This window comes from Perca fluviatilis, chromosome 11, assembly GCF_010015445.1.
Source record: "Perca fluviatilis chromosome 11, GENO_Pfluv_1.0, whole genome shotgun sequence".
Lineage (NCBI taxonomy): Eukaryota > Metazoa > Chordata > Actinopteri > Perciformes > Percidae > Perca > Perca fluviatilis.
In genome coordinates this window covers 10,486,127-10,510,654 of record NC_053122.1, presented here as the reverse complement: position 1 = coordinate 10,510,654, position 24,528 = coordinate 10,486,127, and the positions used below count along the sequence as shown (strand labels likewise).

General features: G+C 40.2%; 1 protein-coding gene across 4 annotated transcripts in view; it reads right to left on the bottom strand.

Annotated features, from left to right (window-relative positions):
• The window catches only part of astn1 (astrotactin 1), a 566,677-nt gene that overhangs the window by 354,728 nt on the left and 187,421 nt on the right, over positions 1–24,528 (bottom strand). For all 4 annotated transcript variants that reach the window (XM_039816837.1, XM_039816835.1, XM_039816836.1 and 1 more), the window contains 2 exons: positions 17,309–17,475; positions 12,321–12,515 (listed from right to left, as the gene is read on the bottom strand). In XM_039816837.1, coding sequence (XP_039672771.1) covers positions 12,321–12,515; positions 17,309–17,475 — 362 coding nt within the window. The remainder of the gene's footprint in view (positions 1–12,320; positions 12,516–17,308; positions 17,476–24,528) is intronic.

Here is a 24,528-nt window from a genome sequence, read left to right as displayed (position 1 = left end):
GCATGTTTTCAGCTTTCAGTTTACCAACCACACCCATTTGGAATGTATAAGTGAATCTAGCTCTCTTGTTTTGTTGAAGATTTGTTTCTCCCTCTTAGGTGCACGCTATGTAAAATATGGGCTGAGTTCCTATCGCTGCATTCACATCTGATTATTTTCATAGTAATGTAACATAGTTTGTTGGATGATGACATGTAACATTTAACAGCCATCTGCCACTTTAAGTATGGAATAATTCCTTCTCTTAGAGTGAAATCTTTCTTAAAAGATGTAAAAGAACTTTGGTTAAACTTACCAAAATCTTTTATTTCCTCAGCCATCGGTTTTATAAATCACTAAATTATGACAAAAAACAAGGACACTTGATTAAACAACCATTTGACTCATTTCCGTTTTCCTCTTGATAGTCTTGCATTGACAGACCTTCCTCCACAGCGCCGCGGAGGAAGGTCTGGCTACTCCACAGCATTCCAGGATAGAAGAAAAAAAAATAAAAACATGCTCCGGTATATATTTGCATTTCTTTAAACATAGGTGTGATTGGCATAGGACAAAAAAGCAGGAAATATACAGCACACCCATGATGCGGTGACAGCACCTCAACCTATCCTTTTAGGAAGGCTGTATACAGTTTGTTTTTCTTTGAGATGTTTTCATTTAACTGTGTGGTCATTTAGAAGGCTTACTGAATGAATCTGCCAGACTTAACCTGCATACTCAGCATGCGTTGTTTATGAGATGTGTAATAGTACTGTTCAGGCATGAAAACGGGTCAGGGGTGAAAAAGGTGAGAAGGATATTACCCCTCTGGGGGGGTCCGGGGGCATGCTCCCCCGGAAGAAAATTTTAAATATTCCATATTTTAAAGCATCAATCTGATGCATTTTGAGATGCATTTTTTGCCAACCAACAGTGTAATATTTCAATATGCACTCATTAAAGTTAATTTGACTGGCAAAACAGTTGAAGTCCTTCTGACATTACACAATAATAAAAGTCATAATTTTTAAAAACTAAAACGTTTTGCATCAATTTTTACTTCTTCCAACCATATGTTAAATTAAGAGTCAATCTGGATTTACATATTGCAATAATATAATCCTACAATGAATAATTGTGAAAACTAAACTTTACTTTGGCCAGGTCATCATCCAACAACTAATAGTGGCTAAGACCTTACTATTTGAGAATATACAGATTTTTGTTGGTTGGTATAAAATTAAAAAAAAAAAAAAGGGGGGGAAAAAAAAGGACAAAAATAAAAAAAAAAAGTGAAAGGTTTGTGAGTGTTTTTAAACTTTTTTTTTTTTATTAATTAATGTACTTGTAAAATTAAAAATTCAAAAATCAGTATTAATTAAAAAAAAGAAAAAAAGAAAAAAAAAAAAAAAAAAGAAAAATATTACAACAAAAAGATGTATACAAATAACTTTTTTTTTTTTTGCAACCCTTTTAAAGTTGGCAGGCGCCGCCTGTGCTTCTTTGTTGTCAGGAGCAGGTGGTGGGGAAAGCTTGATTTATTGGGGGAGGGGTGGGTGGGGAGGTTAAAATTAAAAAAAAAAGGGGTGGCTAATAAAAAAAAAATTTATTTATATTAATAAAAAAAGTCTATCATTAAAAAAAAAACAACAAAAAAAAAGAAAAAAAAAAAAAAAAAAAAAAAAAAAAGAAAGCGAAAAGGTGGGAGTGTACTCCCCTAACAAAAAAACAAAAAAAAAAAAAAACACCAACCAACAAAAACACAAGAAACAAACAACGAACAACAAACAAAAAAAAAAAAAAAAAAAAAAAAAAAAGAAAAAAAAAAAAAAAAAAAGAAAAAAAGGGGAGGGAAAACGAAAAAAAAAAAAAAATAAAAAAAAAAGAAAAAAAAAAAAGAAGAGGGGGGTGACCCATAATTTAAGCACAACAACCTCCGGAAAAGTGAAAGCGGCAAACGGAAAAAGCAACAAAAAAAAAGAAAAAAAAAAAAAAAAAAAGCAGGAGAGCAAGAAACAGAGAAGAAAAACATGCGCTTAAGGAGAGAGCGGCGGGGGGGTGGGAGGAAGGAGAAGGGAGAAGAAAGAAAAAGAAGGAAAGGGGGGGGGGGGGAAGACAAGGGGGGGGGAGAAGGGAGGGGGGCAAAAAAAAAAAAAAAGAAAAAAAAATAAAAAAACCAGAAAAAGCACAAAGGAGGCGAAAAAGAAAAAAAGAAAGCAGAAAAAAACAAAAAAAAACAAACACAAAAACCACAAACAAAACCAAAAGAACAAAAAAAAAAAACAGAAAAAAGGAACAAGAACCACAGGGGAGGAGAGGGGAGCACACAGGGGGAGGGGGGGGGGGGGCGGCGGGGGGGGGGGGGGGGGGTGGAACGGAAAAAACCAAGCGGGCAAAGGGGGGAAAAGGAAAGGGAGGGCAGGGGGGAAGCCAGAAAAAAGCCAAACCAAAACCAAAAAAAACAGGCGGAAGGAAAAAAAAGCAAAGCGGCAGGGAGAGCACACCGGGGGGAGGGGGAGGAGGGGGCAGGGGCAAGCAGAAAAAAAGAAAAAGGCTGGGGGCAAAAGGAAAACACAAGACAAAGAAAACACCAAAACACCACCAAACACAGAGCCCACCACCCCTTGGGTTTGGGGGTGGGGGCGGGGGGGGGGGGAGGGGGGGGGGGGGGGGGGTAGGGGGGGGGGGGGGGGGGGGAGGGGGGGGAAAAAGGGGGGGGGGAGGGAAAGAAGCCGAGGAGGGAGAAAACCGGGGGGGGGGAAGGGGGGGGGGAAACGAGGCAAAACCAGAAACCAAAACCAAAACAAAAAACAAAAAAACAAAAAAAAAAAAACAAAAAAACAGGAGGGAAGCAAAGAAAAAAAAGAAAAAGGCAAAAGAAAAGAACAAACAAACCGAACAGAGGGAAGAAAAACAGCGAAGGACAAAACCCCCCCGCTCCAACCCCCTCTCAGCCCACCCGCGCTTAGCAAGGAGGGAGGGGGAAGGAGGAAAGGGGGGGGGCGAAAGGCAAAAAGAGCAAAACACAAAGGGAAAGGCAACACACAAGGGGGAAGGGCAGAAAAGGAAGGGTGGAGGGCAGAACGTAAGGGGGTGGGGGGGCTTTTTTTTTTTTTTTTGTTTTAAATTTAATTTTCTCCCCTTGTTTGTGCCCCTTTTTTTTTTTCTTCCCCCATTTTTTTTTTTATCTTTTTGTGGGGGGCCGGGAAAGGGACAAAGGGGGGAGAAAAGGAGGGGCCCCCACTTTTCCCGAGGCCCCGTACAACAAAATTTAATATAACAAACCAAAATTCAATGCAAGTTATCATTAATTATACCTGCATATAACGTTGTATGGAACCCATAAAACCTATCCATGCATCCATGATAATGTTCAGCAATTTGGTTGAAAGCCATATTTTTTTTATATAAAAAACATTTTCAAAAAAAGGGTCACATTTGACCCGAGGACAACACAAGGGTTAAAAGTCCATATACATTGAGGATACTCAAACATGTAGCTATTTACCACTTCAAAAAAATTATGTTGGAACGTGAGGACGCTGCCGTGAATATCGCCGCTTCACAATCCGCGAAATTGATATTTTGTTGTGTTTTCTAGTAAATTAAGTACCCTAAGTTTTAGATTAGGTGTTGGTCATTCAACACCTTTCTATCCCCTGCTGTGACTTATCAATTCTGGACTCCGTTCTGCTGCCAGCCTGTGTAGCGTAGCTACGTTACTCACCGTCGATCAACGGTTAGCTTCCGCTGGCTAACGTTAGCTGTCAGCCTCCCGACTAACTGTTACCGCAAACTAGTGATCTAGCGAGGATTCTCCCTTCAGACCACAGTGGACTTCAGTGGACTCTCCATCCAAACTTCCAACTGGACCTTCGTCTGCCACGACTGCCGGACTCTTTCAAGTACATGTAGCCTACTCCCTGTCTCCGCCGATCACTTGGTAGCTTTGAGACACCAGGGGTCTCATTTATAAACGTGGCGTACGCACAAAACGGGGCTGAAAATGTGCGTACACCACTTCCCACGCAAAGGTTATTTATAAAAAAAAAAACTTGACGGGAGAATGTGCGGTCCTCCACGCAAACTCTGACCCGTGCGTACGCACATTTTGGAGACTAAATAGGAATTGGCGACGCAGATGGTGAGGTGGTGAACTGAAGTCAGACTGCAGAAAGTACATGTGGGAATAAGGGTTAGGCTACTCTTAATATGTTTAAGTATTAATGCCTCACGCACGTTTCTTCACACCATCCTTCACATATCATGAAGATGAAATCCAGCAGTGTTATTTGCGCTTGTACAGAGTGATAATTGTTCTATAAACACCTCCAACTCAAATCTTAAATCAAGCCGTCACATTGTCCGCTACGGAGCGCAGGAGGAGGGGATGGCCCGACTGCATGGAATACAGGATAGCAACAAATACCCTACCATTAGATAATGCCAGAACACAGTGTAAATAACTAAATATGTCTTTAAAACTGTGCATATATCATCAAATGTCAAAGTCTGAAAATACAGCCGTTAAGCTCTTGCGCAATCGTTACACTTAATGTCCTCATTATCCGTCCAAACTTTAATACTGTTCATAACAAAACCTGCATGAAGAAAAGTGTGTTTGCCTATTTAACTTTATTTCGTCTTCAAATTGTATCTCAGGGTGGGGGATACCACTAGTTGATACTGTGATTTTAGCAAGATGTTAACAATCACAAAATACTGCGGTGAACCCGTGCGTAATGCTGCATGATGGCACTGCTGGCCCTGCAGGAGGCCTACGCCAATGAAAGAAACAGGAGAGAAAGAGACTTCAGGGACCATGACGATGACTGGCTCATATGCCGATTTAAATTCCCTAATGTAGCTGTAATAGTAATATAGCTGCGCTCTTGGATCTATGTACTGAATTGGGTCCAGTAGAGAGGGCAACGCGCCGGAACCGTGCCATCCCGGTCCAAATACAGGTCCTCGCCACTCTGGGTGAAACCGGCTGTTTTCCAGAGGGAAATGTCAGATAGCCAAGTGTTTTTTAAATAAATATTATATATATAATCTTCAACTTCATCACTAAGGCTTGTTTGGATATAATATATATAGTTCTGTTAAATCTTATTATATACGTCTGGTATATCGAAGCTGTCCCCGAGTACCGTAATGCCTGCTGATTTGGAAGATTTTATGAATAAAAAGTAGTCTATAGATCCGGTTTCCCTACACTGTGACAAGAGGCCGAAATTATAATTCAATTGGCAGCAATTCCCGAGCGTCTGAGAGTTTTGTTTCTTTTTCTCCGCCAGTCGTCATGATTCGGCATGATTCGGTGTAACGAGCTGCCAGGGTCATTAACATACTGATCAGCATTCACGAGGTGCTTTGCATTGACTATTTATGGTTAAAAATGGGCGTGTACAGGGCGGGATAAGAGCCTGATCCATGTACGCACGCTTGTAGTCAATCTGTGATTTATAAAGGGAACATTGCTTACAGGTGTGCGTACACACTGTTTTATAAATCTGACTTTTTTCGGCGTAGGCCAATTTGGGCTTTTGGGCACACGTACACTTATAGTAAGGATCCTACGCACAGTTTTATAAATGAGACCCCTGGTCAGCTGTCAGTTTACGCCAGCTAGCTTCTGTTAGCTTCCACCGACGGCTCGCCCAGCACATCTGTGTTCGCTGCGTAGAGCTCTTTTTCCCGGCTTTGAAATAACGATTCCTACACCAAGACCCGCCCTTCAATCACTACTATTGGCCAGACGGCGTCCATTACGCAAGGTAACGTAACCTGATTTGTTCAGGTCTTATCCCCTGACCAATCGGCTATCCTAACCTTAACACCCCCCCCCTCCTAAAAATTTTTTTTGCGGATTTGCATGATTTACGAGAGTCTCATTTTCAGGTCGGAAAAGCAAGATTTCCCGATTTATCCGGAAGAATCACACCCCTGTTAAATCAATCACAATCGTTATGGGCGGCGCTAAGCGCCGAACGGAGCACCGGTGCCGCTGCAAAATAGCCTCGGGAAGGAGCTTGTGTACGTTCACAAGTTTTAGTTGTGTAACAGAAAACTCAGACAGATAATCTAGCTAGCTGTCTGGATTTACCCTGCAGAGATCTGAGGAGCAGTTAACCATAGTCCTCAAATCCACCCGAGTTTAAAATTCCAACACAAAGAAAGCGGAAGGTAACGGACATCCGGTCGAAAATAAGGACATACGGCGGTATTTCTGGCAGCAACGAAGCAATCCCGGAAGTGGAAGGACTATCCTCTTGAGGATACCCCTGACTATGTGACTGGATAAACTCACAGCTTTCAAAAAAGAAACAATCAGGGCCACCAACAAACTGCTCCCACCCCGCCCTCCCAGACACATCTCATATTTAATCAACCGAGTCAATGATGGTATTCCTCCTGAGGGGGGGGGTGGTTGTACATAAAGTTGAGGTGAGCCAAAAAGAAAAAAAAAAAAAGCCTGCAGAAAGTAGTTTGGATGGAGGGGTTGTCAGGTGGGAGCATGGTCTTAATCATTGATCCAAAGCAGCCACCAGAATGAGAACAAAGGGCACTAAAATATTCATTAAAAGCTGCTCTGAGCTTGTCGTGTGAGAGAGGAATAGAGCGGGGGGGGGGGGGCAGTGTTAGGAGTAATGAGAGGAGGTTAGCTTTTAACATCTCATTACTGGAGTCCACTGGCTCCCACTGAGACAGGAAGATAGAGACCCCTGTCACTGAGCTCTGTAATATGAATCCAGATCATATCGGGGCCCGGTGCTCCCGAGATGTCACAGTGATCGGACCTCCTTCCTGGGCACAGACGCTCCTATCTCATGTTGCTTTGTAACCAAATTCCTGTCACGCCCCCAGCAGTCTGCTGCCAATAACAATAACACGACTGGATTTTGCATTGTAGAAAATCAAACAAATAAGCCTTGCGTTTTATTTATTTTTTGAAATGGCAATAACAAGACTGCCTGTGAAGCAGGAGGGGGCGCTTCCTTGAAAGGTTGAAAGATGAACCATAGAGGGAGCCATGCTGGGTGGAAAGAACCAAAACAGCTCTGTGTGTGTGTGTGATGAGACATAGCTGGAAGGGCTTGGCTGCCCAGCAGACGGGGAATCCGCACACCGACTGTGCCCATGTGTGTGGGTGTAAAAGTGTGTTGGCAGAGAGAGAGAGAGAGAGAGAGAGAGAGAGAAAAAAAAAAAAAAAAAAAAAAAAAAAAAAAAAAAAAAAAAAAAAAAAAAAAAAAAAAAAAAAAAAAAAAAAAAAAAAAAAAAAAAACCCTTGCTGATTTCCTTTTATTCTCCCTCTTTCAGTTGTGTCTCCAGACAGTGTAAATAGCAAAGCCTTGCAGGGACCACAGAGGAGATCCATTTTTTTTCTCCCCATGCAGGTCTCCCCCCCGCCCCAAAATAAATAAAACATTCACAGTCAAATCTTTAACTTGGAGGGATTGTTTACAATTTTCTACAGACAAGGAGGGGGTTCTGAGTGAGGTAGCTAAAAAGGAGAGAAGTAGAAGTGTAGGTTTTTCAGATTTTCAAAAAGCACAGATGATGGAATGAGTTTGGAGGAAGATAAACAACAAACCACTGATGATTGCACAATATTCAAATTTGACTTTTCATCTTCACTGAATGATGGGAGACAGATGCTTTGAGTCACTCCCGAGCAGTGGGGTAGGGGCTTTTGTGAAAGTGCCAGTGAAGATCACATAAAAGGTTTCCTTACCATCTCTCTCTCTCTCCCCCCCTTTTACTCAAGGGCAAACAGTCCATCTAAATAGGAGATGGGAGGACACAGGCCACAGTGCTCTTTCACTTACACGTTATAGTTGCCATTGACAAAGTCAATGAGTGTTGAAGGCTGCACGTCGCAACTCTGTCTCAAGTGAGAAATAACTGGATTTTACAAAGTTTGAAAGCTTTTCTGACTACAGGTCATTTAGCACAGTGTCAGTTAGCTGCACACCCCTCGGTCCTCAGTGTTACTGTCTAGCAGGAAGTGATTAAGAGATTCAGCCACTAGGTCCAGTGTTTAGGACAGCATTTGCAAAGCCTCAGAGATTTCTCAAAAAAAAGAATAAATCTACAATAGAGTATTGGGTGTGTGGTTAGAGAGAGAGATACCTTTTTAAAAAAAAAAAAAAAAAAAAAAAAAAGTGCTCCAGCAATTTAGTTGATGCTCTTGCAAGAGACGAGACTTTTTTTTTTTTTTAAAAAAGGTTAAAGTCAATGTAGTAGATGGCGTGACTTGTATGATTAAGCTCAAAAAACGCTGGATCCTACATTTCCCATAATAAGGGTCAAGTTCTGACAGCTGAAGCATTTTGCAACTTGGGGGAGAAAAAAAAAAAAATAAAAATAAAAAATAAACACTGCCACAGAAGAGATAGAACGGTTTTCTAAGATTGAGTAGAACTCCCTCCGACTAGAAAAACTGACATGTACTCCATTTCACATGCAACATTTTCTATGTTATTGCAGCATATTGGAGAGTCTAACACGATACATCTTTAGAATATAACACACATCCATTCGATACAGACTGGCAGCCCTTGCTGTGCGGCATTACATTTGACATTTAGTTTCCTTGGGAAACCGATCAACCAAAAATGTACCAGACATTTATTGTATTGCCGCATGTAACACACTTTTCCTAAAATTTCATTTGAGTTTAAAGTTTTGAAGTTACTCCTAGATTGAGTTATCCACTGATGTCGAACCCCTGACGGATCTTCGGTATTCAATTGCGATGCTCTCTTCCCGTAACGGCTGTTAATTTTACATTCAAACGTTCATATGGTCAGATTAGATTTAATTTCAGCACACTGGCTCCGGGTCAGTTTTAATTCATTTGCTGCCAACTCTTATAATTAGGCCTTGCATTAACCATGCCTCCCAAAAGAGTCTCCCTTCCTCTTCCACCAACCTCATCTGCACAGGAAGCAGTCGGTGCTTTTCAAAGTCTGCCTCAGACCCCGCTCTCCATTCACAAGCACTTCCAAATGAGATCAGAGCATTTGAGATTTAGATTCTTGATGATATTAACTTTCCTACCTCACCCGTCCCTCCCTTTCTACAAGTCCAGCGGTGGATCCCTAAGTGGGTGAGTTGCCTCCGGGCGGCAGAATCCATGCACAGCCCTAATTAAATTCCTGGACTGCAGATGACTTTGCTGACCTTCTGGCTTCCTGAGTTCAGTGGAAATGATTGCGGCATGCGGCCAGTGATAATTAACCACCTTCAAAAGTACTCCACCATCCACAGCAAACCCTGTGCAAATCTTAGAAAATAAGATAAGCATCTGTTTGGACCCGTGTGGCTGAATATCCAAAAACCTCTACAAAAGAGGTTGTGTGTGTTTTTTTATTTTTAGTACTTCTCCTCAGAGTATTTGCCTGAGATTAGGGGAAATGTCTCATGTTTTATAGAGGACAACCCCTGACAGCGGGAGGCTTTACTATTCACTCCTAGCTTTTTTATAAATTTATATAAGAAAATATCTGACTGAAACTCTTCTCCCCGTAATGAAATAACCTTTAAAATATACTGATCCAATTGGATATGTTTTTACAGCCCACAGAGACACATCTACCTCCTGGTTATGCACTACAGCAGTTTCCATTTTACCACTGTGTGTACCATTTCAACCTGAGAGAGTCTGAAAAGGTTCTGATGCATAGGGCTTAGGAAACACCACTGTCACCAATATCAGTGTTGTATCGGGGGTTGGGGTACAATCCAATGCACCGTAACTGTCTAAATGTCAGCAGGCGTCCCAGTGGAAGACATCTGACCGAATACCTTTTGCTTGCTTGAATCAATATCAGGTTTATTTATTATAATAAAATCACTTTAATTCTATCACTTTGTGTACTTCTCCACAGCATACAACAATTCGAAATCCTAAAATTACTTAAATAAAACGCAACATGGATCAGGATAAGTGTCCAAAATGGATGAAGGGATTAACCAATTCAGTTTATATTAAAATTGTCACTTTTCCATTACATGTATGAGACCATGTGCCTCCTAGCCACTGTAGGTGGCAGTAGTAAAACAAATAAAAAAAAATAAGGATTTAACAGGCCTCTATGCAACAATGCCACTTTAAGTTCATAGGTGTAGAACATCCCTCAACAGCCTGTAAACAGATACTATTATAACAAATAACCAGCAATACTGCAGGAAGGCAATAGCTAATATTTTAACTTTTTTAAATTAAATATACTTTTATTATCTTTAAGACCATATTTTTGAGAAAACTCAACTCAATGCTTTAAGACCAGCAGGTATCCCGCTGGTATTAATTAGCATTTTGTTATCGTGACTCAGCGTGTGATCAAATCTAAACATACTAATTTAGGATTTCTAAGGAAGTCGACCTCTGTTAAAGAGTAAAATAATTTTTTTAAAACCTCCGTGAAATTGCGTTTGCTAAACCCACCAGACTCCATGTAAATAAACCATAATTTTAGCATTGTAAAATACACTTCATTCAAAGTTGACAGAAACAAAATAAAACTATGAAAAGCTGTTTTTGGGTATTAGTTCCACTCCTCCAACCATCACAATTCTAGTTTATAAACACATAGTTTATCAATTTACATGTGAAAATATACACTCTAAAAGTATTTTTAAATGGAGTCTGGTGGGTTTAGCCCTAGCAACTTCAGAGCGGTTTCTGGTTAAACAGAAAAGTCTCAAAGAGGTTTTAAAGGTCCATCTCTGAAGAGATAATTTCCAGAAGGTTGTCAGACACTTAGAATATTAATCTGAGCCTGTCCGTGGCAAAAAGAGCACTTTTGTGAAGGTAAAAAGCTGTACAATTGCCCCATTAACTTACACTGTAGCTTGTTTTGCCGCTGCTAACTGCAGCGATCTCGCTTAATACTGGACCATTGTTAAAGATTGTTGTTCCCATCAGTCACTTAGACAAAAAAAAATATAAAATAAAAAAAATAAATAAAGAAAAAGTAGAAAAATTGCATCCAGGATGAACAAAACCGTAGTTCCCCTTTAATACCAGATGTAAATAAGCTTGATCTCTATACTCACAACTGTACAGTGTGGTGGAATTTCCAGAAACTCCATGTGTTGTGGTATGATGAGACTAAAGGGAAAGCTTAGACAACATCAGGTCATTCATAGGTCACAGATCAGGGGATGAGAATATTCGGCCAGACTCCAATAACCAAACCTGTTCATGTATGATTATGTTTTTCTCGCTACAGATTCAGGGAATCTAGGCATTTGCATAAGGGAATGTTTTGTCTCAGGACGGTCTCCTTTTGGAGGTCGGTGGGCCTGCCACATTTGATCATACTTCCCAGAGAGAGCGATGGGCTGAACTAGGCTTCAGCATCTGGGTTTACGGTGCCTGCAATATCTTGCTTTACCTTAAAAAGGTTCAGATAAACAATGCCTCCAGCATGAGTTTGAATACACCTTTAGGAAGACAGGAACTTCAGAGAGTTGGGACGGCAATGCACAATAACACACTGTGGTTAAACTGTACCGCCTGCTTAATTCTCTCCTCAACTGAGTGTTCATTAAATGCTTCAGTGTAAGTCATCAAGGTCTCCCGAACCATCTTCACGTATGTGAAGGAGTTGTGCTGCTCCTAAGTTTTTCCCCTTAAAAAAGGTGCCCTGCCACACGTATTTCATTACTTTTTGGTAATGTCTGAAGTTCTACCATGGACTAACGTTTTTTGTGGAAAAAATGCCTTGGTTACCTTGTTTCAAGCCATTCTAGCGTGGTATAGAAAACCTACAGGAAGGCTCAGCTCGATTTCTGCCAATTCTCATTAATATTCAACAAGCTAAGCTGTTTGAGTCTGATTGGCTAACATCTAGCCAATGAGAGCCTGGCTGTCAGCATCCTTTACACAGCCCAACTGGGCGAGCTAATGAATAGTAATGAGCTCAGTCAATATGATGTCAGACTGACCAGCTTTTGTAATTTGCCTGATTTCTCTGCTTATTTCTTTTCAGTGGCTAGAGCTGACAAAGGAGGTAGCAGTTCATTTTCACATGCACATATGGACCTAACATATTTCAAAAAATGCAAGTAAAAACTGTTTTGTATGGCAGGGCACCATTAACAGTGTGTGTGTGTGTGTGTGTGTGTGTGTGTGTGTGTGTGTGTGTGTGTGTGTGTGTGTGTGTGTGTGTGTGTGTGTGTGTGTGTGTCACTTTAAAAGAAGGATGACTGAAACAGATCTGCCAAGTACATCACTATTTTTGAAGCCAAAAGCTTTCCGTGCTGAGATACAAATGGCAGAACCATGTCCCACATGCTTCACTTCACAAAACAGCTTGCGCGTCTACCTGAATGTGGCCTTGAGGATCTGTCCGGTGGTGCTCTCTTTGGTGTGGTTGTTGTATCCGTAGAAAAGGTCTCCGAACACTGTCTGGTTAGCGGGGATGTCCACTGCCTCCCCGCAGTCTATTCCCTCGGTGCAGGCCTCCGACAGCGGCAGGCATGACCTCCCATCTGGACCGCGCTTGTAGTCCTCGATGCACCTAAAGTGACAGGGGTTTAAGCCCTTCCATTAGCTCATGCATTTCCTTCTTTCCGGTGGTGCAATGTAACTAAATACATTTACTCAAGTAAATAGTATTGCACTTTTTACTCCATGACATTAATCTGACAGCTTTAGTTACTAGTTCCTTTACAAATTAAGATTTTTTTTGCACCCAAAACACATGTACTTTATAAAATACGAGGTTTTATTAGAAATTAAACTACCCAACAATATATACTGCTGAAATTATTAGCCAATTAAACACTTGACAGAACTGTTTTGATCGTTTCCAGTTTCTAAAATGTGAGGATTTTTCTGCATTGAGTACTTTTAAAGAACATTTTCCTGATGACACTTACATCATTTTACTTAAGTAAAAGAACTTTTATTTGTAACAGTAATTTTACAGTGGGGTATTAGTACTTTTACTTAAGTAAAAGGATCTGAATCCTTCTACCGCTGTTAATTTGCTTATTTCTCTGCTCTTGCGTTTCCTGAATTCATTGGCTCATAGTTCTTTAAAGAAGGTGAATTAATAATGACGGAGAGAGCAAAAAAAACCATTTAGGTTGAAGTATGATTTTTCAAATAATGGGTGCTGGTTAGATGGCCAATTTTAAAAATGAATCTGTAATTTAAGTAGTTATCCATATGACAGGAAGCTGCTGTCTCTTGGTGAGTGTAAAATAATTAAAGCAGATAAAAGTATTCAATAATATGCCGTCTCCAATCTTTCTGTTTGGACTTTATAATTTTTAGGTGCAAAATACAAATGAACGAGAGCCATCATTATTTGTGCTTTGTTTGGCCAGGTTTTTCCTCTTTTTTCAAGCTGGCTGGCAGCTGTTAATTGCATCGGCAACAGGGACAACTGTTGCCAGCAAATTAATTTAATTTTAGTTGATTAACAATAATTAAGTTAGTTGAAGAAACAATAAAAATAAACTATTTGCTGTCGTGTTGGATATATGCTCATTGTGTCCAGCCGGTATCTGTATTACCATATTTTCCATAAACCATAGCTTGTTTCTTCAAAAAAGAAACAACGCTATGCAACTCCCCCCCCACCCAAGAGACTGGGATTCGTGACCTGTTCTTGTCCCGCGTGTCATTGAAATGTACATTTTGTAACCCCACCCACGATCTTTTCCTGAACCGAACTGTCCCGTTCTCGTGCCGCATGTTAATGAAACGTATGTCCCGACCCAGAGCTTTACATAGTGATGCCACGAGTCCCGACCAAGTGCGTCTAAATATGACGCTAAAGGAGACTTTTTGCGTCAATAACAAAACGCCATTGTCACGAGTGACAATGTGTTGCGCTATAAAGAATTAATCCAATCCTCTGAAACGTGGGACTGTGAGGTAGTTCGTTCTGTCAGCGTGTGACCTTAACTGCGCGTCTACACAGAAGGTGTTAAGCAGCATTTTCCAGTCATCCATCCCATATGTGTCTGACAGAACACACTCCTGACAACCGAAAGCAGCGTAGCCACCTAGTCCAGTAGATATTGGTCGTATAGAAAAACAGTGCCATATTGGCACTGGGTTTCGGTACCCAACCCTATTCAAAAATCACAATCTCATAGTATTATTTCACACCTTGTGATTGAATGGTTATTCTGAGAAATCACCTGGTGCATTTTCACTAGGTTCAAAACAACTCAACATTGAAGAATCCGCTAAATCAATTCTACTCAACAGGCATAAAATCCTCCGTCTCAAAAAGGAGAGAAACACCGAGTCCTCTCAAGGCTCTTTCATATTGATAATGTTTTGACATCTCAGTCTATAATATACTCTGCATCAAAAGCAGACAAAGTACAGGTGGAAGAAAAAAAAAAAAAAAAAAAAAAAAAAAGGGGGGGGGGGGGTTAAGACCGAAAGATAATCTGTCAGGGATTTACACTGAGCCAAGCTCTCTCCTGAATGCCAAATGTCTCAAAGCTAATGCCAGTCTCCAGAGGGACCTGTAGAGGATTAGCCACATCTGCACAGTCGAGAGTGACAAAACAAAATGCTGTCGTAGTGAATTAAATAAAACTGCAGCTTGCACATAGCCTACTGTGCCTGCAACATGATGTTTATTGTAAAGATGATGGCAAGAAACAAGAGCTTGTTGAGTTTTAAAAATAAAAATAAAAAAAACTGCCATTTACAGGATCTGGTGGAGTTTTCACAGCTGAGATAACTTAAAGAAACTGGACCTTGGCAGATGTCCACATACATACAGTACATATTGTAGTACATGCTGGTGATAACGCTGCTGTATGGCTCATTAGCAACAGAAAATATAGCAGTTTGGTTTGTTTCACTCTTGGTTTATTTCCCAAACAGAACATCGGTTACTGTGGGCTGGAGCCAACGCCAAAACAAACCGCTAATTTTACTGTCTGCTCTCTGCACTAGCATCACGCTTTCACTCTCGCTCCAAGGCGAACATCCTGGAAATCTCAGTAACTGCTACAATGGTTATTTTTATTTTGATGACTTGGCTCTTAACACAGTGACACTCATACATAACAGTTAAACACTTAAGGTGCCCTGCCACACGTATTTCATTACTTTGTGGTAATGTCTGAAGTTCTACCATGGACTAACTTTTTTTTTTATTAATGGAAAAAATGCCTTTGTTACCTTGTTTCATGCCAGTCTAGCGTGGTATAGAAAGCCTACAGGAAGACTCTGATCGATTTCTGCCAGTTCTCATTAATATTCAAACAAGCTAAGGTGTTTGAATCTGATTGGCTAACAGCTAGCCAATGAGAGCCTGGCTGTCAGAATCCTTTACCCAGCCAACTGGGAGAGCTAATTAATAGTAATGAGCTCAGGCAATATGATGTCAGACTGACCAGCTTTTGTAATTGGCCTGATTTCTCTGCTTATTTCTTTTCAGTGGCTGGAGCTGACAAAGGAGGTAGCAGTTCATTTTCACATACACAACATAACAAACACATATGGACCTAACATATTTCAAAAAATGCAAGTAAAAATGGTTTTGTATGGCAGGGCACCTTTAACTAATGTCAGACAGTCGGTAACAATATGAACAACTCCTGCCTTTGGACCACCTTTAAGCTAAATTCCCACTACAAGAATTTCCAAGTCGGCAGATCGCTGTAGCCTACTGTTAAGCCTACACATCTTGCTGTCTTGCTTTCTCACTTCCAGACTGGCCGGCGACAGGGGTTCAAAGTCAAAGTATCTTTATTAGTCTCCAAGGAGAAAATGTGTTTTGGACACTGGAAGAAATTGCTGCATGAGTTACAGAGACACACAACAAGCAGAGACACACTACTAGATCCTTTACTAGGAGGAATCCCAGAGTCTAGTCTCCAAACAACGTTTTTGTCACAAAAACACAAGCGAGCAGTGACACGGGACATAATACCACGCACAAGACAAGCTGCTGGTGGCTGATTTGAAGCGATAAAACAAAGAAGAAAAATAAAGATCAGACAGAGCGCTTTTTTAGGGGGCGTTGTCATTCACGTTGTCATTTCCACAAACCCTTACCATTTATAGCTTGTTTTATCCATCTGCAACAGTAACTTTAGCGTGTGGGTAGCAAATGCAACACATGCATATAGTACAGGCAACCCCTCCACCGAGTTTCCCCTCAACCCGTGCCTTACGCTCTCATTGGCTGTAGCTCCCCAGCAGAGTTGCCAACGGCTCTCTGGAATGAGTCTGTGAGGCACCAGCGAGCCTCTTGTCTCGCGTTTTGGAACAGCTCACACATCGAACTTAGCCAATGCCGATTTCCATGGTAGTGATAACTGATAACTCTCATTCCATTGGTTGAGAACATTCGAAGCGGCTGATTTAGCACCCATCTGAATGTTAAGGTAGTACAGTTTGTAAGGGGTGTAAACGTTGCATTGCTTCCCATCTTGGGCTTCCCAAGGTTCATCCTACACCAAATATCTCATCTTAAGGTCGGTGCGTGCTTCAATTCCTGGCCAATAGTTGTACACAGGGGTTAAATTGGGATTTGTTACGTATTTATTGTCAGAAATATGTTTTCAAAAGCATCACTTTCATCACATTTTATGTGATATATTTCCAGTAGGCAACTGACTGCAAGCAGGCACATCCAGACACAAACGAGCAGGCTTATGTGCCGGGGCTGAGCCCTGGAGAGCCCCGGCCCAATTTAATCACTGGTTGTACATGTACATAAAAGACTCTTTTTGAGAAGTGCAGGCAGTTATAATATTAATTTAAACACTCCACAAAGAAAATGATTACTTTTGCCAATTAAGTGGACGACTCCATTTTATATTTGTTAGCATTAGCGGTAGTGATGGCCAAATGAAGCTTCGTGAACCATTTGCTTTATTTTCTGAGCCCACTAGATGGCGAGCTCCGTTCAACCAAGGTTTGAAAGAACACGGAAATGCCATTCCTTTATACTTTTTTCTTAAACCAAGGAGACCATTTAGTTGGTCTCTGAAAATAAAGAAAAACGGTTCACGAAGATTCAAGAGGCTTCATTTGGCCATCCGTAATTAGTAGGTTAGCTGGTTTACAGTTGCATTTATGGGGCAATAACGTGCCGACATAAAAACAATATTACTAAAATGGCTTGTAAAGTGTCAAAATGCAGTTCTTAACCCATCAGTACTGATACCTGGGATTGATATTAGTTTGTCTTGCAATGAAAACATTGCAAAACATTCACATGACTAGATGCCATGTGAATAATCAGACTCAACATAACAGGGTTATGAAATAGAATAATTATAGTAAATATTAAAGATTTAAACCAGAAAATCTGTCATTTCTTACCCACAGAACATCTGGATGTTGTAGAGTGTTGGGTCATCCTCTAGAGGAGCCAGCTGCTGGAGACACAGCTGCTCACATCCTCCATTGAAACCGTCGGAACAGTCGATGCCTATGTGGTGGTCGTAGCACCCAGTCCCATCCTTCATAGGACTCAACCCCAGAGGGCACTGTGGACGGAATATGCATTTTTAAATGACTAATGTTAGCAATTACAGAGTTTTACTACATTCTTAGAGTTGTCTCAACTGTGAGAAGCTGCCACATTAACACTAATCCCAGATGGGACAGGTAAACAGACCCGATAACATCTGTGCCACAGATTGTAAACGGTCAGATTTCTGTTCCCATTAGTGCAGCCTGTGTGAGCACTGAGCTTAGTCTGTAATGCTTCACAGGGAAATATGTAAAATCATATTATCAGCTTAAATAATAGCAGGAGGCTTCAACACTAGGAGCAATGGTACTTAAGACTTTTATCACTGTTGAAACAAAGTGCACAGAAAGTGAAAAACAAATAATTATCTGCAATCCAAAAGTTGCTTATGAGTACTAAAATAAAGTCAATTAAAACAAAACGTCAAACAGAATATTCATAAACAAAGAGAGAAGGCGCTCACAAGAGACAAACTGGAACATCTTGGTGTCACATTTGCAGCATGTAGGGCAACGCTCTCAGTTTGCGTTATGTAAGTGGAAGTGAAGCTATGCCATATTTTTATATTTCACCCATCAATTTCATTGGTATTAATGAAAATTTGACATGCGTTGCATCTGTAATGTATCACTTTCATTTTCTTAGTTAACCGTTATTGGAAATGTTTGGGTCACATCAGCGCCGGTGACACGGCGCCATGTTAAAGATAGCCTGCTACATTTGCTAGTTCAGACATACAGGTGCAAAATCCTGGGGGGGAAATAATTCAGCAGATCTTGGTTATATCACAAGTGAGCCAACAAAGCAGTCTTGTGTTTATACGTTTATATCTGAGGTAATTATTCAGTTTGGAATATCCTACAATCCATACAAAGCTAACGTTAGTGCAAGTTGGCTGGCTAACTAAACAGGGACAGACTAGAAATCGTCTCTGTTGCTTTTGATTTTAGGGCAAATTGCCCCACAATATGAATACAGTTTGATTAGAACTTTTATTCTGTTGATAACCATTGTTGTATAATCACAATTATTACACTAGAGGGTGTAATTTATCATCATATTATTGGCACGGCCATGATGCTTAGGGAACCGCATCGCTGTCGTGCCAATAATGACGTTTAATCACACCCTCTTGTGTAATTTTACTTGATTAAAAACAACTAATGTCAATGTCATGGTGGTCATAAAAAGAAAAGTCAGAAGGTCACCAAAGTTAGCAAGATTAAATAAATGTGTGTAAATCCCATGGCAACCCATCCATTAGTTGTTGAGGTATAAAACAATATGCAGATAAAATATCAGAAAATCTCAACATTATCACCGTTTCAATGCGTTTTGGTATTGCTGTGTCTTAATGCAATAGTCGACCGCTACCGTTGGAGACTAACTCATTACACATTCAGCCACAGTAGGTAAAATCTTGACTGAATAGTAAATATTCAGTTCTCACAAAAGGGAGTCTTAGGTTTTATATTGTATAGGTTAAAGAAATAAATAGAATTTGCATAGCACTGCCACTTGATTATTTACTTCGGCAAAGGGAATGACAAGAACAGTGATGAAATGGCAGACAACCAGTGTCATTTATAATGAAACCCTTTAATAAATAATGCTTGTTCTGTTGGGGGAGATGAAGAAATACTACTGGTTTGAATTTCAATTTCCTTACAATCCAGAAAGGGGTTTCTTCGTATTTGACGAGTGAAATTATTTAGTTTGGGAATGTGTGAAAATGAATACGTTTCAAAGATTAACTTCAAGAAATGAATAAAACAAGACGACATTGTGACGTTTTTACAGAGCCATGGAAAACTTATTGAAATGCACTCTGTGCTGGGGTAACTTTACAAAAGAGCTGCGAGACCTGACTTCACCCCGGTTCCCACCTTCTACAGACTTGTTCAGTATTTTTTCCATGCAATTTTTTTCAGAGACCTGTCAAGTCAAATTCACATTATGTTTTCTGTCAGCTATTACTTCAAAGGAAACTTTGATGGAGTGCATTTTAACAAGGCACTGAACCCTCAGAACAGTGACTAGGCAGCTGGTTTCCTATAAGCTCCAAGGGATCAGCAAGCTTATTTTATTATTTAGGCGTACTGTATTCATCAGAGGGTCCAGATGGCTCATTTGGCTAATAAAGCTCACATGCTTGTTGTGGATTCCAGTCTACTTTTGTGGAGGTGCAGTATACCTTTGTTTCGGTTAGTGTTAGGCTGCGTTCAGAGCAAAATCAGGCGTTGCGGCAATAAGCATGGTTGTGCGGCGATGTGGGACTTAAAATTGCCCATTGGTGTCACATCCTGTTGCGTTTTGTCTTGGTTTTTTTAAACTTAAAAAGTTGTGGCCCCCACCAACACAGCCTAAATAGACTACCAACATTCAAATGATTGGGAGGACTGGCGTTTTTGGCCACACAGCCAGATCAGGTATAGTGAATGCCATTTAAAAATGTGTAAAAAATAAATGGTGTTCAGTGGCCTTGCTCTCTGCAGTTTAGAATCCAACTCAATCTCAACAGGACACTTTGTATAAAATACATGTACATCTCACAAGAACTAAAATGTAGGGGACCCTACCAAAATATACTTTGATAAATGAGCTTTTGATTCTTTTTGACTATTAAGGCATAATAGGTTGTAAGTATGGCTTTACAACATGTAAACACAGAGCGTTCCAAGTTTGCCCCTCCTCCCCAGGTCAACAGCCAGAGAGAGAAAGAGAGATTCTCCTAAACTGTGCTTTAGCAATACACGCTAGGCCGATTTGAATTTGAATGTGATTGACAGAGAGAGCGCAGTAGTGGTCGAACAGGCTCGAGAGTAAATGAAGAGAGGGAGCACTGAACAATGCAGTAAATAAGAAATAAAACATTTTCAGATTGTTTCAATGTAGTTACATTCTAAAGCACAAAAAAATAAATAAATATGCACACACCGCTGTAGGAAGGTGCCATATTTCTGGATTATGAGTGAATTCAAAGCATCACCCTGTCTGTGTGTGTATGTCAGTTAAACTTGCACATCGATGTATGGCTTTAGGGGCAAAACAGCGGCTGGAAATGAGAACTGGCTGCACAACCTGCACGCTGTTGTTGGCTGGGGATTAGGCTACACACCCTACACAATTAGAAGAAGAGAGAAAATACAGGCAGAGGGCAGGGTCTCTGCCTATATAGACACCACCGACCACAAACTTCCTAGTGGGTTATAAGTGATGATTGAGAGGGATTACTTTTGTAGTAGTCTATGCATTGCTTTTTTAGGAGAACACTGCGTATTAAACTTTTAAATAATACAATCTTATTTCTCCTGAATCTGACTGAAGGTCTATAATCATTTTATAGTTATAACTACTCAAAAAAGTTAAATCTGTTGAGATGTAGCATTTTGTTTTCCGTGCATAACTGATGCCGCTGCATTTCCAATTTCCTTGCCTCATATACTTCATAGGTTACACGAACGAAAGCTCATTAGATGATCTCCCTGAGGTTAAAAGTAAATTTGAAAGGAAGTAGTTTAACTTTAACAGAGGGAGAAGGGAACTCTGGAGGGAGAAAAGGTGTCGTTTCAAGTTACAGCATTTTGATGATAGAGTTGACAAAGTCAAGCATTAAGTATTGAATGCTTGCCACTAATGCTCTTGTAGCTAGTGAGCTAGATTGGCCACTGCAGTGTACATGCGTTTGCTCATTTCAGGGTAAGGAAGTAAACAGGCAGAGCAGATTGAATTAAATAGACCCTACTAGAAACTATTGTCAACAGGCTTACATCTGGCAACAAGAAGACAGTCCTACCATGCAAACAAATCCAAATGACAAGGGTAGAAGACAGGTCAAAGACTTGCGCCAGGTAGTAGGTCATGCAGGGTGACAGAGGAGAGATAGGAATGACAGGGTCTAGAGAGTTCAGGGAGAAAAAGCAGAGCCAAAGGAAAACAGAGGTTGTGAAGCTGAAAGGGAACAGAAAGGAGACAGGGCAGGGGTCACCATGACATTGCTAGTTGGTTGGAATTGGGGTTAATGCTGATCCTGACAACCTAGAACAAAGTCAAAATTGCATATGTAGGCATTGTGAGACTTTATATGTGGTTTTTAAATACAACATGTTCTTGCATGTTTGCCTACGAGTTATGGAAAAACAAGTTCCCTCCTTACACTATTTTACAAGGGCACCGTAGCTGCATCATGGGCTTAGCGCCGCACAAGACAAGTGTGATACATTTAAAAAAAAAATAAGGATTTTTTTTTTTCCTTAGTGCGGAATTATGATGGGTTAAACCAGACCTTCCTCCAAGGAAGACGAAGTGTGGAGATCTGACTATGCAAGACTATTACTGGACCTTCTCAATGTTTTTCAGAAAAGAACCCAAATCATTTAAAGTTGGTTATCATCTACATCAGAGAGCTTCAACGGGGGGTCCGCGGCCCCTTGGGGGTCCTCAGAGTCACTCCTAGTGTTTAATACTTTTTTGAAAGTTTTTTTCTCTCCCTAAATTAAAATATGTCTGAAAATATGTAGTATATGAATCCAACATATTATCAGCAAAGATAAATCGGCCTATTCCTTAAAAAAAAAGCCACAACCTTAACAACACTGATGATACTTACTGGCCTACAGGAAAGGTATCCACTATGGTAGCCATCCACATATACAGTTAAGCTTCTGGATTCCCTGTGCCTTACACATGACATGTATGACATTAAAACATGATGATATATGAATATGTAAATAGAATCTTAGCATTGTAGGGCAATATAAAATGGAATGTGTATAGGCTTTAGGCCACCCTACACGTTATTGTAGGCCCAGTTTATTATGCAACTCAATTTTATACAATATAAATGTAGTAAGGGGTCCCTGCTCGTCTCTCTTTCAGGTTAGGGGTCCTTGGCCTAAAACATGCTGAAAAAGATAAAGTAAAGACCTCCCGACCGGTAATATATGTGTGGTGGCATCAGTACAGAATGGGAACACGTTGAATCGGTGGTCCCTGGTCTTGCTCCCTTGATAAACTGATATTGGTGTGTTACACTGTGAGGGGCCATTTTGACAAATAATGCATTACCTGTAATGCAAAGAGCAAATGAGACATTGTATCTGTGGCATGGAGTCTTTAAATCAGTGGAACTCAATCAATGTACGTGTGGATATGTGGGGCAGACTGAATGGAATTTGTATTGATGGATCGCTGCAGTGTAGCTTGCCAACTACAGATAGTTTAAGATATTGACTGTCATAATAGGCTTCCGACATGCCGAAATAGCGATAACTCTGGGCTATTTTCCAGCTGTCCGTAGAATGATAATCATTAAGAATATGTGCCTGCCAGAGTCTTTGTCTGTGAATTGTTATCACTAGAGGTTTCCACAAATCTGGTCTATAATCCTGGGTAAATCATTGATAATCCTCTGTATAAAACCACTTCTTATGTGAAAAGGTCCCCAAATCCTTCAAAATTGTATCTGATTAAAACTTTTCCCGTATTTCTTATTTGGAATGAGACTATAGAATACTTTCAATGACTCATCCTAATTGATATAATGAGGAAATAATCCAGATAACAGATAACACAAAAGTCTTGATAGGTGTCAGTGTAGTTTGTTTAAGCACAGGTGTTTTCTAAAATGTAGTTTCTAGGCAATTTATTCAAATAAAGGAATGTGTTTATTCAGTTGTATTACATCTTGCATTCTCATCTAAAATGATACCCAAAGAACACATTATCATGTATATAATTTTTTTGTATGATAGCTTACTCAGTTACGGCGACTGGTCATGTGACAGTTACTGCGACCAGCTGTCAAGTGACAGAAAGTTGGCTGTGAAACGGCGACATTAAGTTTAGGCACCAAAACAACTAGATTAGAAAAGGGTTTGGGGTTTGGGTTGAAATACCAGTTCCCTTAAAGGGTAATTTAGTTTTTTTTCAACCTGGACCATATCTTCCCATGCATTGGTGTCTAAATGACTAATGTGAACAAAAATCTTTAAAATTGGTCCAGTATTGAGTGAGAACGCTGTAACTTTCAGCAGTGAACTGGGCTGCAATGTAATCCTATAAGGCAAATGTGCACCGCCAATTTAGTCCACTAAAAGTGCTGTTTTTGGCACTGACAGGCTCAGATTGTTATTATAAGTGTCTGACAATATTATGGAAATGATCCCTACAAAGATAGACCTTTTTGTGAAAGAGTAAAATCATTTTTGTTTAACCAGAAACAGCTCCGAGATGGCTAAACCCACCAGACTCCATTTAAAAAAATAATACTTTTACCGTGCATAGATCCAGCATAATTACTCATGTAAATCGGTAAATGAGTGGTGATTGTTGGAACAGTGGAAAGATGAACCAACATGGCTTCTGAATGAAGTGTATTTTATGATGATAAAACTTCTGTTTATTTAAATGAAGTCTGGTGAGTTTGGCGATAGCAACTTCTGGGAAGTTTTTATGCAAATAAAAGGATCTTACTCTTATCTAACAAAAAGGTCAACCTCTGCAGGGATCCTTTCCATGTTGTCAGACACTTGAAACAATAATCAGAGCAAGTCAGTGGCAAAACGAGCATTTTTGTGGGCGTAAATTGAAGGTGTGAAATTTCTCAATAACTTACATTGTAGCTTGTTTTGTTGCTGCCAACTGCAGCAATCTTGCTTAATACTGGACAAATTTCAAAGATTGTTGTTCTCAGCAGTCAAAAAAACATGGGAAAATGTGGTTCAAGTTGAAAAAAAAAACGGAAGTTACCCATTTACTACTATTTCCGGGACACAAACCTTTTCCTGGGTGAAAGTCTTGTGTTTTTCCCTGAACATCTTCTGGGACACGAACTCCTCTCCCCCGGTTGAAAGCCCTATGTTTTGGAACCCCTCCTCCTGCCTGATCGGATGCGGTCTTATACTAGGTGCTACGGTCATAAATACTATGGCCACTAGTGGTACTGGTGGCCTCAATGTGGGGCTTGCAGTAATAAATATGTGAAACACATACAAATTACAGTGCATTACTTCTCGTAGCTATATGTACAATGGGTTCATAAGAACAGCCTGATCCATAATATGAT